This window comes from Lissotriton vulgaris, chromosome 7, assembly GCF_964263255.1.
Source record: "Lissotriton vulgaris chromosome 7, aLisVul1.2, whole genome shotgun sequence".
In the NCBI taxonomy this organism is placed as follows: Eukaryota; Metazoa; Chordata; class Amphibia; order Caudata; family Salamandridae; genus Lissotriton; species Lissotriton vulgaris.
In genome coordinates, this window is record NC_141695.1 from 326,360,088 (window position 1) to 326,373,682 (window position 13,595).

The window sequence follows — 13,595 nt, forward strand, 5'->3', positions numbered from 1 at the left end:
TTTTCGGTAAATTCGCGGGAGTTCGCGGATTGCAGATTTACCGAAAATCCGCGAAATCTGCGAGCGGAACGGATTTTGCGCTCACGCTTATCCAATACTTTCCTTAAATGCAATGAAATGGTATGCGTTGTAAAGTTATAATGCCATGTAATGGAATGTGTTGTAAAGGTAGTTTCTAAAAATGCGATGTAGTGTCATGCGATGTAATGCATGTTGCGATGTAAAAACTGCGTTGTAAAGACATGTGTTGTAAATGTATGCGTTGTAACGTCATACATTCTGGTCAGAAGCCTGGGTCAGTAGACCATAGCTCTTTTGGCTATGTTGTTCAATCAGTTAATCAATCAGGGAATTTTAAAGCGCGCTACTCACCCGTGAGGGTCTCAAGGCGCTGGGGGGTGAAGGGGTGCAGCTCCGGATTAGCCGAAGAGCCAGGTCTTGAGGCTCTTCCTGAAGGCGTGCAGAGTAGGGGAGCGTCTGATGTTAACTGGGAGCTTGTACCAGGCCTTGGCAGCGATGTAGGAAAAGGCTCTTGCACCTGCTCTGGTTGCGGCTGCGAATGTGCAGAGTTTCTGCTAGGGTGTGGGCGGCAGAGCGGAGATTTCTTTTGGTTACATGGAAGAAGACCCTTTTGTTGAGATATTTGGGTCCGAGGTTGTGGAGTGATTTGTAGGCGTGGGTGAGTAGCTTGAAGGATTCTCTCTTCTTGACGGGGAGCCAGTGGAGGTCTCTCAGGTGTTAGGTCATGTGCTCATGTCGTGGGGTGTTGAGGACGAGTCTGGCCACGCTGTTCTGGATTGTCTGGAGTTGTGTAGCAGGGATTTGTTGATTCTACCGTACAGGGCGTTTCCGTAGTCGAGTCTGCTAGTTATGAGTGCGTGGGTGACGGTCTTTCTGGCTTCGGGTGGGATCTACTTGAAGGTCTTGCAAGGATCCGGAAAGAGTTGAAGCAGGTGGAGGCGACAGCAATGATCTGGCGAGTCATGGTGAGGGAGGAGTCGATGATGATGCAGAGGTTCCGGGAATAGTCAGTGGGGGTAGGTGGGTTTCTGAGTGCGGGGGGCCCACCAGGTGTTTCCCAAGCAGTGGGGGGAGGGTCCAAGGATGAGGACCTCAGTCTTCTCCGAGTTGAGCTGCAGGCAGTTGCCACTCATCCAGAGTGCAACATCTTTCATACCTTTCTGGAAGCTGAGTCTGGTGTCATCGGGGTTCTTCGCGAGGAAGTAGATGAGCTGGGTGTCATCAGAGTAGGATACTATGCTGAGTCCATGCTGTCTGACGATGGCGGCAAGGGGGGCCATGTAGATGTTGAAGAGCGTGGGGCTGAGAAATGATCCTTGGAGTACTCCGCAGTTGATGTCTGTGTGTTCGGAGAGGAAGTGTGGTGTTCTTATCCTTTGGGTTCTGCCAGCAACAAAGGAGCAGATCCATTTGAGGGTGGTACCCATATGCCAGCGTTGTGGAGTCTGGCCGTGAGAGTGAGGTGGGAGACGGTGTCAAAGGCTGCAGAGAGGTCTAGCAGGATGAGGGCCGCGGTGTGGCTCTGGTCGAGGAGTGTGCAAATGTCGTCGTGGCAGCAAGGAGGGCGGTCTTGGTGCTGTGGTTGCTGCGGAATCCAGACTGGGAAGAGTCGAGGATGGCGTTCTCTTCGATGAAGGTGGTTAGCTGAGCATTAACGATTTTCTCTGTGACCTTGGCTGTGAAGGGAAGGAGAGAGATGGGACAGTAGTTCTTTAGGTCCAAATGGTCAACAGAGGGTTTTTTGAGGAGGGGCTTGACCTCTGCCTTCTTCCAGTCGTCTGGGACATTGCCAGATTTAAAGATGGCGTCAATGGTGCAGCGTAGCTTGGGTGCTATGGTGGCAGCGGCTCTGTGGAAGATGTGAGGCGGGCATGGGTTTGTGGGGGTCCCTGAGTGGGTGCTCTTCATGGTTGTGTTGGTAACTTCTGTGGTGACTGGGCTCCAGGTGATGATGGTGGGCTGGCTGTCATCACTGGAGGGGATGGTGATTTCTGGAATCTACTCGCTGGAGTTGTCGTAGAGGGTCTTGATTTTCAGGTGGAAGTAGGAGTCAAGCTTGTTGCAGAGGCCCTGAGAGGGTGTGACCTCTGTGGCTTTGCTGGGGAGTTTTGTGAATTGCTGGATGATGTTGAAAAGTGCCTTTGAGTTGCTGGAGTTGGTGAGCGTTTTGTTTCGGATGAAGGTCCTCTTGGTGGATCTTATGAGTTGGTGGTATTCTGTCATGGCGTTCTTGTAGGCGGTACGATCTTTGGTGGTTTTGGTGTTTCTCAATCATTTTTCGAGGTGTCTGCAGGAGCATCTGGCTTCTTGGAGGTCAGTGGTTGCGAGCTTGTCCACGCAGCTAGTGATCCAGCTGTGTAGTTCCTTGGCTGCAGAGTTGGCGTCGGTAGTGGCGAGGGGGTTGTGGATGAGGGTGGAGTTGAGGTGCTCCACTGTGACCTTACTCAAATTCCTTTGTGGTGGGCACGGTGTGGGTTTGTGAGTGGTGGTGGTGTTGACAGAGAAGTGTACGCAGTGGTGGTCTGTCCAGAGGGGCAGCGAGATGTGGCTGAACAGGATGTTGTTTCCACCTGCGAAGATGGGGTCGAGGGTGTGTCCTGCCTTGTGTGTGGGGGTGGTGACTAGCTGCTTGAGTCCGTGGTTGACGAGGTTGTCTAGGAGTCAGGGACCCTGCGGTTGTTGGGGTGGAAGTTCAGGTCATTGATGAGTATGTAGTCTATGGAGGCGATGGAGTGAGGTGGGGTGGGGTGCAGTGAGGTCCACAATGGTAGTGGTGAGCACGAGGCCTGGGGTGTCTGTATGCAAGGGTGCCGCGAAGCGTGGTACTGGGGCTGGTTTGGATCTAGAATTGAAGGTGTCCTGTGTTGGAGAGGGGGTTGCCCCTGCTGGAGGAGGAGAGTTGGAGGGAGCTCTTGTGTGCGATGGCGAGTCCTCCTCCTGGGCATTGGGAGAGGTCCTTCCTCTGGATCTTGTATCTGTTAGGAATGGCGGCGGTGATGTCGGGGCAGAGGAGGCGTTGGTCCAGGTTTCTCTGAAGAAGGCGACGTTTGGCGAGAGGGTGTCGAGGAGGTCCCAGATCTCTATGGCATGTCTGTACAGGGAGCACACGTTGAGGAGGATGCACTTCACAGCTTCAGTGGAGTTGGGGGCTGGCGTGGGGGAGGCGGCCATGGTGGTGCAGAGGGTGGTGATGGTTGGGCAGGAGTGACTGCAGGAGAACTGGCCGTGGGTGGTGTTCGGCTTCAACAGCTGGCAGTTGTATCTTCCGGGATTGAGTGTGAGTAGGGCAGCTGAGTCACAGTGATGGTTGGCCAGAGAGCCAGGGTCCCTGGCACTGGTCGCTGCCGGGTCATGCCTTTGGTGCATCTTCGGAGTGCCAACGGCACGGCCACTATTAAATAAAGGAAGGGGAGGTAAGTGCAGCTTGGAGGCAGGAGTGGGAATGGGGCAGGGGGCAGCAGCAGTGAAAAAACAGGCACAGAGGGCGGGAAAAGGAAGGAGGCAGAAGTGAAAACAGGGGGCAGAAAGAGATAAAATTTAAACTAACGCAAAATATGGCAAATAACTCAAGCAGCACTGTTAGTGGCACTTCTTTCAGCATGACCACCAGAGATGCATCAGTGGCCCGTTGAAACATATTCCAATAGCCCTACAGTCGGACATGTCTTCCCATTTAAAGGAGACCCTTCGTTGATATACTCTGTTTTTCCAGGTCTTACAGTGTCAGCATGCTGTACCGGAACACCTCCCGCCAACCTCCATACCCACTGGTGATGCCAGGCTGCAGTTTCTCATGTCCGCTGCATCGGTTCATCGAGCTGACGGAGCCCATTATCCCTGAGGACTGGGGCAAGGAGTGTCACCGGATAGATGCCACCGACTACAGACAAGGTAGTGCCTCATACAAGCATTTCTGGTCACAGGATTCTAGCTTGGAACTAACGAGGGTGAACTACTGCTGTCCTACAGAGAGCGTCATGCATCGTCGAGGTAGGTCGCAATTTGCGACCCATTAGAAATCACAGCCATCATAGGGATGGTGGCATGCTGAGGTCAGCAGACCACCATGTCTGTGATTGCTTTTTGATAAAGCAATATTTTTTTTAATGCAGCCCTTTGTCCTAAAGGGAAATGGGATGCATTTAAAAAGAAAAAATGAAACTTTGCAGTTTCATTTTTTAAGAGTAGGCAGTGGTCCAAGGGACTGCTGCCGGCTCTAAAAAATATTTTTATTTACATTCTCAGAGAGGAAGAGGTCCCCATAGGACCACTTTCCCTTTGTGAATGGGTTACCACCAATTTTAAACTAGTGGAAATATATTACTGTTTTGCGACCTGAATTCAGTCACAAAACAGTAATACATACCATACAGATTCGGTACTTGGAAGGAATACTCTAAATGTGCCCCTTCCAAATACTAAATCACAATTGCAAAATGTGATTCAGTAACAAGTTACCAAATCACATTGTGCATTTTGTACATTTAAGAACGCATTTTTCTGGTTGTAAATGGCCAGTCTCCGTGAATTTAGCCGTTCGTGACTGGAAAAACACAAACCCCCACATGCATCATCCCGGGTTTTTGCGAATTCTTAATTGCGAAAAATAGTGATTCGCAATTTAGACTTCGCAAAACGGGATGCATGAATATTTTCGGTAAATTTATGCGATTCGGTAAAAATCGCAATTTTTACAGAATCGCATAAATTACCGAAATACAATTTGCGAGTTCTCTATTCCCATTGGTTCCTATGGGCCAAAAGGCCCATAGGAAGCAATGGGAAGGCATTAGCAAATTGCGATTTTCACTTTGAAAATCGCAATTTGTTAATGCATTTCATGGGTGCAGGGGGGGGGGTCCAAAGGACCCCCATGCACCCCATAAATGTATTTTTCGCATCATGTTTCACACACACATGTCCTAAAGACATGTGTGTCCGTAACATGAATGTTGAAAAAAATGCATTTTCCGCGTTTTAAACACTTTTTGCAAATTTACCGAGTGGTTCAACCACTCGGTAAATTTGACCCCCTAATTGCGATTTCGCAATTTTAAAAGTAATCATGCATTGCTTTTAAGAAATCGCAAATTTGCGATTTCTTAAAAGCAATCGCAATTTTAGAAATCGCAAAAATGTTGCGATTTCTAAAATTGCTTCATGCATCCCAAAAAGCACTTTTGGAATCGCAAACGGTCGATTTTAAGGAATCGCACCGTTTGCGACTCCAAAAATGCTTGATGCATGTGGGGGTATGTCCATATGGCCCTAGATTATTTGGGTCATCACATTACAACTGAAGGGATTACACGTACATTTTCACTGGTGCAGGCTATTCAAGATGCTGTTCCACTCAAAGATAAAGATTCACTTTGGTCTTTTTTAGGGGTTAGTGAGTACTACTCGAGACTTATTTAGTGGTATGCTTTTATTGTGCAGCCATTAACAGCCAGATTCATCATTGTCCCGTTTTGCGAGTCCTTAATAGCGATTATTAAGGAATCGCTACTAAGGACTTGCAAAACGGGATTCATGTAGGAATCGCTAAATAAATTGCGATTCCTACACATTCCTTATTTGCGATTAGCAATTTGCTAATCGCAAATAAGGATGCGATTTCAAGGGTGCCAGGGGTGTCCAAAGGACATCCTGTAGCACCCCTGAAATGAAAATGTAGACTGATGTTGCGCACACACATGTCCAAAGGACATGTGTGTGTGTAACATACAACTGAGAAAAATGCACAAAAGTGCATTTTCTCAGTTTTCGCTATTTACCACGAAGTCAGACTTCGCAGTAAATAGCGGCAAAAAATTGCGAAATCGCAATTTTTCAAAGGTTCATGAATAGCATTTAAGGAATCTCAAATTGAAATTCCTTATATGCGATCGCAATTTGAAATATCGCAATTGTTTATGTTTATGTTTATGTTTGTGATATTTATAAAGCGCGTACAATTACCCTTGGGCGTCTCGGCGCTAAGGCGTCTCGGCGCAATTATTTGCGATTTTTCAAATTGCGAGTTCATGACCCATTGATAAATTCGAAATGCTTTTTTTGCGGGCACAAACGGCGGAATTTAGCGATTCGCATCGTTTGCACTCGCAAAAATGCTTGATGAATCTAGCTGTAAGTGCTTTACTTAAAAAAGGTGCAAAATTCGACTGGAACGAGCCTGCTGAAGATGCATTCTCTAGAATCTGCTAATGCCCTTTCCTCTTTTGACTCAGAGAGTAAGTGCTGTCTGACGGTAGATGCCAGTCGAGTCGGTTTGGGTGCACTTCTTTCACAATGGGTGAATGGAAAGGAGCAGACTGTAGCATTTGCTTACTGCTGTTTGAAACAGTAAGAGGCTAACTACAGCACCATTGAGCGTGAGGCTCTTGCCTGCAGTAGGGCTGTGGAAAAGTTTAAGACTTTTTTGTGGAGCTCAGAATTTGAGATTTATATTGACCACAAGCCTTTCATTTCCATGCTAGATGGGAATGGCACGGTAGGGCTTCTTCTTGGTTAGTCAGGCTATTAGCTCATCTCCAGGAGTTTTAATTGACCATTAACAACATTCTTGGTGGTAAGAACAGGAGGGCAGACTGTTTGTCAAGAATACCTTTAAAGCTTGATTCTGCAGCTGATCCAGAGGAAGATGTTGAATGTGTGGTGGCCTTTTTGGATAACATGTTGAAGGACAAGTGAGCAGCCTCTAAAATGGAATGGCTGAAGGCATTGGACTCAGATGTAGTTTTGAAAAAAGTACCTAAGAATTGTTGGCCCAAAGAGAGGAATTTGGATTCGAATATTAAACCTTTTGTTTAGGTGTCTGAGGAATTGTCAATGATCATCCCATGCATTAGGATGTTTAGGATCCACCTACCCCCGGGTTGCATTTGAGCCTTGTTGATTGGTTTAGCTCACGAGGGCAATTTGGGTGGTGCATGCAAGAAATTGAAACAGTATTACTGGTGTCCTTCAGTGGATTCTCAGGTGATCAAGTGGATAAACTTGTGTGACATTTGTCTTAATTCTGATAAGCATTGGAAGACCTTTGACTCGCCTTTGCATGTGGTGTCGTTACCTGAGAATCCTTGGGATAAGATAGTTTGGACATTGCAGTAACTTTGATGCTTTACCTTCTAACAAAAGATGTATATTCGTGTTAAACAATTATATTTTTAGGTTTCGCCTATTATCATTCGCTTGCGAATGTAATAGGCGAGAATTCAAGTGCTCCATCGACTCGTCAAACTACTGCGTTTTTTTCACAGTGCATGTGAGTCACGTGACCACAAAAGCAGGTCACGTGACCACACAAGCACACGCATCTCCCTAATCCGCCTGCCACACTTCTCCTCCCCTCGCTCGCATTCCCTCCCCCCCACCAGGCTCTCCCGCCCCCATCCGGCTTCCCTCTGCGCATCTCCCTAATCCGCCTGACACACTTCTCCTCCCCTCGCTTGTATTCCCGCCCCCCCACCAGGCTCTCCCGCCCCCATCCGGCTTCCCTCTGGCCATTTGCCAGCATACTTTCATTTGAATGAAAGTATCCAGTTTACACATTCAGTAATGTTGAAATTGCACATTTCTTCTTTATGTTTACCATCAGTCTAACAATCATTTATTTTTCATGATAGTTTTAACCAATTTTACCTCATTGTCATCAAGAAAATATTTACACAGACTTTCGCATTGATTTGGACTGCCTTCTGTGACAGCTAACTCCTCCCCCCAGGTCTTCGTTTTTAGCGAATACCAAATTGCATTCTGGAACCTGAAGTTTCCCTTATACCAACGTCCGAGTGTGCCCCCTTTAGCCAGTCCTAGCATTTCATTGAACAGCACTTTGTATCCTGCGAGTTCTAAATCGTTACTTACAAAGGAAAGCGCAACAAGTTCCATAATACAAAGTTTTCTTAACTAAAAAATGTAAGACTAGCTAGTGGGGTCATGCATAACATTGACCTTTTGATTTACATCTAGTGCTTAGAAGCGACTGAGATTGCCGTGTGTCTTGTCCAACCCCCAACACACACACACACACACACTTCTGTAAGTAATTCCAGCAATGCTCCTCACCGCATGCCGGTCTACAGTTCAAGAGAATGTGGCACACCCAGAAGAAAACAAGCACTGGCATTGCCAATAGGTTTCGCATTTGGAAAGTTGGAGCTATTGGTTTTGTAAATGACATTTTATATTTATATATTGTTATTGACAATGCCAATAACGATATATAAATATAAAATGTCATTTACAAAACCAATAGCTCCAACTTTCCAAATGCGAAACCTATTGGCAAACACTTCTCTTTCTTTCAAGAAACACTTTGGATCTGGTACTTTTTACAAATTGCACCTCATTTCCAATTTACATGTGTATGCGGATTGCTCCAGCCCCCCCTCACTTCCTGGCCGCAGCAGCGCGCAGTGCCGCACTGCAGTAAAGCCGTAAATACCTTCCGTAGCTGTCTGCCAGCCTGCAGTGAAATACTGTCTTTGTTCGACATTTCTCTTCTCAGGACGATCGTAAAACTTTCCAGCCCCAATGCCTCACTTTAAAACACACCCCGTTTAACAAAACAAAGCTGCAACCAGGCCTTTTGGCTAAAACGATTTCTACTACCAGTTATTGTACTAAAACTATTTCCAGTTTAGGTCACTTAAAGATTCTGGCCCCCGTGTTTTTTTGGTTTTGAACTGGCAAACTCGTATTTTCTTTGCCTCCAAGAATAAACAATATACACTTTGAAGTGGCATTTTGTTTGAAGTGTTTGTGGAATATTACACTGCAGCAGCGGCGTCTGGGTGGAATCGAGGCAGTATCTGCGCCTAGAAAAGGTCATGCCCAGTGCTTGGCGCTGATTTACGCTGCTAACTGCTTTCGTTACAAAAGCAGCCTTGATACTTTGCAATGGAGCCGGCCTGCTCGTTCAGAAAGCGCCCGGTGACTTTGAAAATGGAGGCAGCCGCAGTGCGGCAAAGAGGCTCTGGTTAACAAGCACTGGCGTTGCCAATAGGTTTCGCATTTGGAAAGTTGGAGCTATTGGTTTTGTAAATGACATTTTATATTTATATATCATTATTGGCATTGTCAATAACAATATATAAATATAAAATGTCATTTACAAAACCAATAGCTCCAACTTTCCAAATGCAAAACCTATTGGCAACGCCAGTGCTTGTTTAAGTGGGTATATTTTGATTTTACTGCAGCTCCCACTAAGGCTTTGGTGATTACGTTTTTGAAAAAAGTATTCCAGATTGAAGGTGTCCCTACTGTTCTGGTTACACATAATAGAACGCATTTCACTTCTGCTTCCATGAGACAGTTTGTTGCTTTGTATTCTCCCCACCTCTAACAGTTTGGTGAGGAGGATTAATAGATTCTTGAAGGAGGGTATTCAGACCTCTTTAGCTTCTGGTCTGGATATGGGTGATTTTCGGAGAAAAAAGATATGGGAGTTGGGTTTCTCCTTTTAAGCCTATGAGACATTTGTGTCCAGAGCAGTTGGAGACTAAGGGCCATATGTATGAAGCTAATTAGCATTCGCAAAGGCCGAAATTCTGCGATTTTCGGCCTTTGCGAATGCTAATTACCTAAATGGTATGTATCAAACATTTTTGCATCAAAATAAGGAATCGCAAAATTTGCTATTCCTTATTTTGCGATTGCACTTAAGGAATCGCAATTTTTGCAATTCCTTAAATGCAATGTATCAAAGAAAAAATATGGAAAACATGCCATTAAGTAATCGCAAATTACCACCAACTTCTAGTTGGTGGTAAGTTGTGAATTCTTTTAATAATGCTTCTTTCAAAAAAAACAAAGGTGCCATATGACGCCCATACATGCCCTTAGGGCATGTATGTGCGCCATATGCCCCCAAATGTCTTTTTCAGGGGTGCAGCAGGGTGTTCTTGAGACACCCCTGCACCCTTGAATAAATTCCTAATTTGCGAGTAGCAAATTGCTAATCGCAAATTGCCCCTTCATTCCTATGGGCCTCCTGGCCCATAGAAATGAATGGGTAATTTGCGATTAGCAATTTGCTAATCGCAAATTAGGAATGGTAAGGAATCGCTATAAAAAAGCGATTTTGTTCATACATACCATTTTGCATTTCCTAAATAGCGATTCCTTAAAATTCGCTATTTAGGAAATGCAAATTGGTTTGATGATACATATGGCCCCTAGTCTTCTGCTGAGTTTGATGGAGATAAAATGCATAATAAGGTCACACGTTCTGTGTTGTCTATGCAGAGACATTGCAAAGAGTATTTTGACAAAAAAAATAATGTTAAAAAACTTGTTTTGAATATTGGTGATTGGGTACTTATAAAAAAAAACTACAAATTGCAGAGAGGGGAATCTCAATTTATGTCATTCATAAAAGTTAGCAGAGTTTCCAAAGGTGCCGTACTGATTGATGGCAAGGATGGTGAAGCAAATGAAGTTTGATGAAACTGATGCGGAACAGACTGACATTTTGTTAAATTCACAAGTAGGGTCTTTTGGCTCTCAGGTGTCTCCGGTCACTTGATGGTTCCTGGTGGTCGCACACCACTGTGGAATATGTTGTTCGTTCTGTGGAACTCTCCATCATGTCAAGTGCTGATTTCCCTTCGGAAGTTGGTTCCACTGGGCAATTAGTTTCCATAGTGGAGCAATCTGACAGATCTGATGTGCCTCTAAATGTTCATTCCCATGCTGATGGGCTTATTCGTAGTGAAAGTAGACCTGCTTGCAAAGTTAATCTACCCGCAAGGTTTAAGGGTTTTTGTATGTCCTAGCTGCACTGCTTTCTTGTAATAATTTATCTATTCTTTTCTTTACTTTTTTGGTTTTAGTGTTTGTTTTGCAAAGGGGAAGGTGTTGTACTATTAGTCATGCAAATGTACTTATAGAATACTAGTTATGCTAATGTACTTACCTCATGTACTGTTGTGATTTAACGGTAGTTCCACGTTCCGTCCTGACACTCCTGGAAGTTCTTAGCTGGTGACTGGCCAGTTTGCCAGGGACTCCCTTGTGGTAATCAGTGCCGGGCGTAGGCTCTTGAAATTTCCAATAAACTTTAAGTTCTCTAGCCTTCTGTTCCCATCGTGCTCCTTCCACTATTGTGTATGACAACACGTTTGAATATGGGAGTTCAGACTACCAGTTGTAAAAAACTATCACTTGTAATAAGTACATCTCAGTGCAGAGCCATAATATGTCCTATTAATGTCAAAGCTTCCACATGTTGAATAAAATTGTTTTTTTCATCTTAGAAGAGACATTATCATATTTTACGTAGTTTGTTGTATGATTTACATAAATCATATTTTTAAGGGCTCGGTTCGTGCACGGGCTCTAAGATCCGAGACACATCCTGGGCTAGGCTCTGGTTGTGCTTCCCCTGCTAATGTGTTGGCCTACCCGCCTCTGCCTAGAGCTAGGTGCAGACCATGAATAGAATCATGGCATGTCATGCTTGGACGGCGCCTAAGGCACAAGGCACTGATTGTAAAATTCATACCAGTAAGTGATTGGTCAGCACTGGACACGCAGTGCGGCTTGCGTCACTCACACTCTCAGCCCTGGAATGTGAGCACGTGCTCCATCGCCACTGTCAGTTCTGATTCTCTGTATGCTCTATTCTGCAGGAAGAGCCCTGATTGCCTTGTCTGTGACTGCGGTGATCCTGGGGCTGGCAACGCTGATGCTGGCAGTGCTGTACGGTAGACTCAGAAAACGCTACAGGACCATGTGAGAGGATGAACATCTGAGACACGGCACCCGACGGATCCGCACACTGGGACAGGGTCGGTGTGGACAGTGAAGGCTCAATGGCTCTACCTCTTCTCAGCCGGTCAGCGGGCCACACATCCGCTACAACCTAAACTGCACCATTGTCACCGGCTTTAAGGGCGTGCACCATACTTACTCGGGATTCAGCAAATTCTTTTAATTGTACAAATAAAATTAAATGTGTACATATTGTTGAAATTAGGGCATGTGCTCTCAGCTTCGATGGGAGAGCTGGACACTTGTACAAGATCTATGCCAACTTATTATAAGATTATTCGAGGCCGGGTGTACAATCTATTGTGTTTTTTAACCGATTTAATGCAATCGATTGATCAATTTTCCATAGCTAGAAAGAAAATCAGCAAATATGCCTGCAAAGCAATCAAGACTACAATGTTTTTCCCTGTACAAGAAGATAAAAGAAGATAAAAAGTTTAATTCTCAAAACATATAATTTGTACATAATAATAATGATAACAAGAATGGTAATAATAATAAGACCAATAATGTCAAAGCCATAAAGTTGTGTTTACTAGGTCGACAGATCTATCTTAATGTCTTCTTAGATTCCTGTTCGATGTTCTAGGAAAAAGCTAAAACCGTTAATAAAATATGTCAGGAGATGTTTTAAACCATTGGTTCTTCACACTTTGACCTCTTCGGTCTTCCTTGAATCATCATCGGCTATCCATGGGCCCCCAAGCCAATTCTACGATCTGCACTTGATATCAACTCAGCATATCTACTCACCTCTGCACTGTAAGTTTTAATATTAGAGAGACTGCACAATGGTATAAGATCCAGGTCATATTCATAAATCAGCAGATAATCGTGAAATCAGTAGACGTGGTTGGGCAGAGCTAGTAACAGGATCAACAGTGGCCTCAGACAGACTCTGGGCACCGATCGAGCTTGGTATTGGTAAAGCTGGAGACCAGACCATGCAGGTCTTTGTATCAAAAGGTGACAAAGACAATGACAGCTTGAAGACCAGGTGTTCAGTATGCCAAAGTACTGGGAAGTGCATGTGGAAGTACATCTGCCCTTCTGAAAAGTGCAGGCATGCCTCCTTTCCAGTACAAGTAGTATAAGTGCCCTTCTGAAAAGTGTAGGCATACCTCCTTTCCAGTACAAGTAGTATAAGTGCCCTTCTGAAAAGTGCAGGCATGCCTCCTTTCCAGTACAAGTAGTGTAAGTGCCCTTCTGAAAAGTGTAGGCATGTCTCCTTTCCAATACAAGCAGTGTAAGTGCTCGGAGTCTGTAAGTGCTTCCCCCGAAAGGCCCCGGATGCGAGAACTTGCAGCATGAAAGAACCCTTTTGGGTAGCCTAGCTGGGTGTGCATGCATAGATCACTGAGAAGGTCGAAACCTGTCTCCCAAAGTCAGCAGATGCAAATCATTTTCAAGAAAATTATAAGCAATTCAAAAGTATTTCAGTCAGAAGCTGACTGCTTGTTCAGGTCGTAGCGTGTTTGAATGCAAACAGTGAATGCGCGCAAACACACATTCTCTGTTCTGAACTAGCAGTCAGCGTCTGACTAAAAATGTTTTTTAAAAAGCTCATGATTTTTTAACATAATTGTATTGATTTTATTAATAAACGTAACAAATACATTGTGACTTCATGAAACTAATATCTTTGTAGGAAGAACCATCTTTATAAAGGTATTTAGCTCAAAATGCTTATGGGTATTGACGTTAAATACAGGTCATATGGGTCCGTGAACTCCCTCAGAAGGTGCTGTTGACCCAGGGGTTCGCGGACCTCAAGCTAAAAACCACTATTTTAA

At 44.8% G+C, this 13,595-nt stretch overlaps 1 protein-coding gene across 1 annotated transcript in view; it reads left to right on the forward strand.

The window, feature by feature from the left end:
* The window catches only part of LOC147701487 (testicular acid phosphatase homolog), a 196,600-nt gene extending 183,553 nt beyond the window's left edge, over window positions 1-13,047 (forward strand). The window contains exons 10-11 of the mRNA XM_086928661.1: window positions 3,734-3,912; window positions 11,661-13,047. Coding sequence (XP_086784787.1) covers window positions 3,734-3,912; window positions 11,661-11,767 — 286 coding nt within the window. The 3' untranslated portion in view covers window positions 11,768-13,047. The remainder of the gene's footprint in view (window positions 1-3,733; window positions 3,913-11,660) is intronic.
* The last annotated feature ends 548 nt before the right edge of the window (window positions 13,048-13,595 follow it).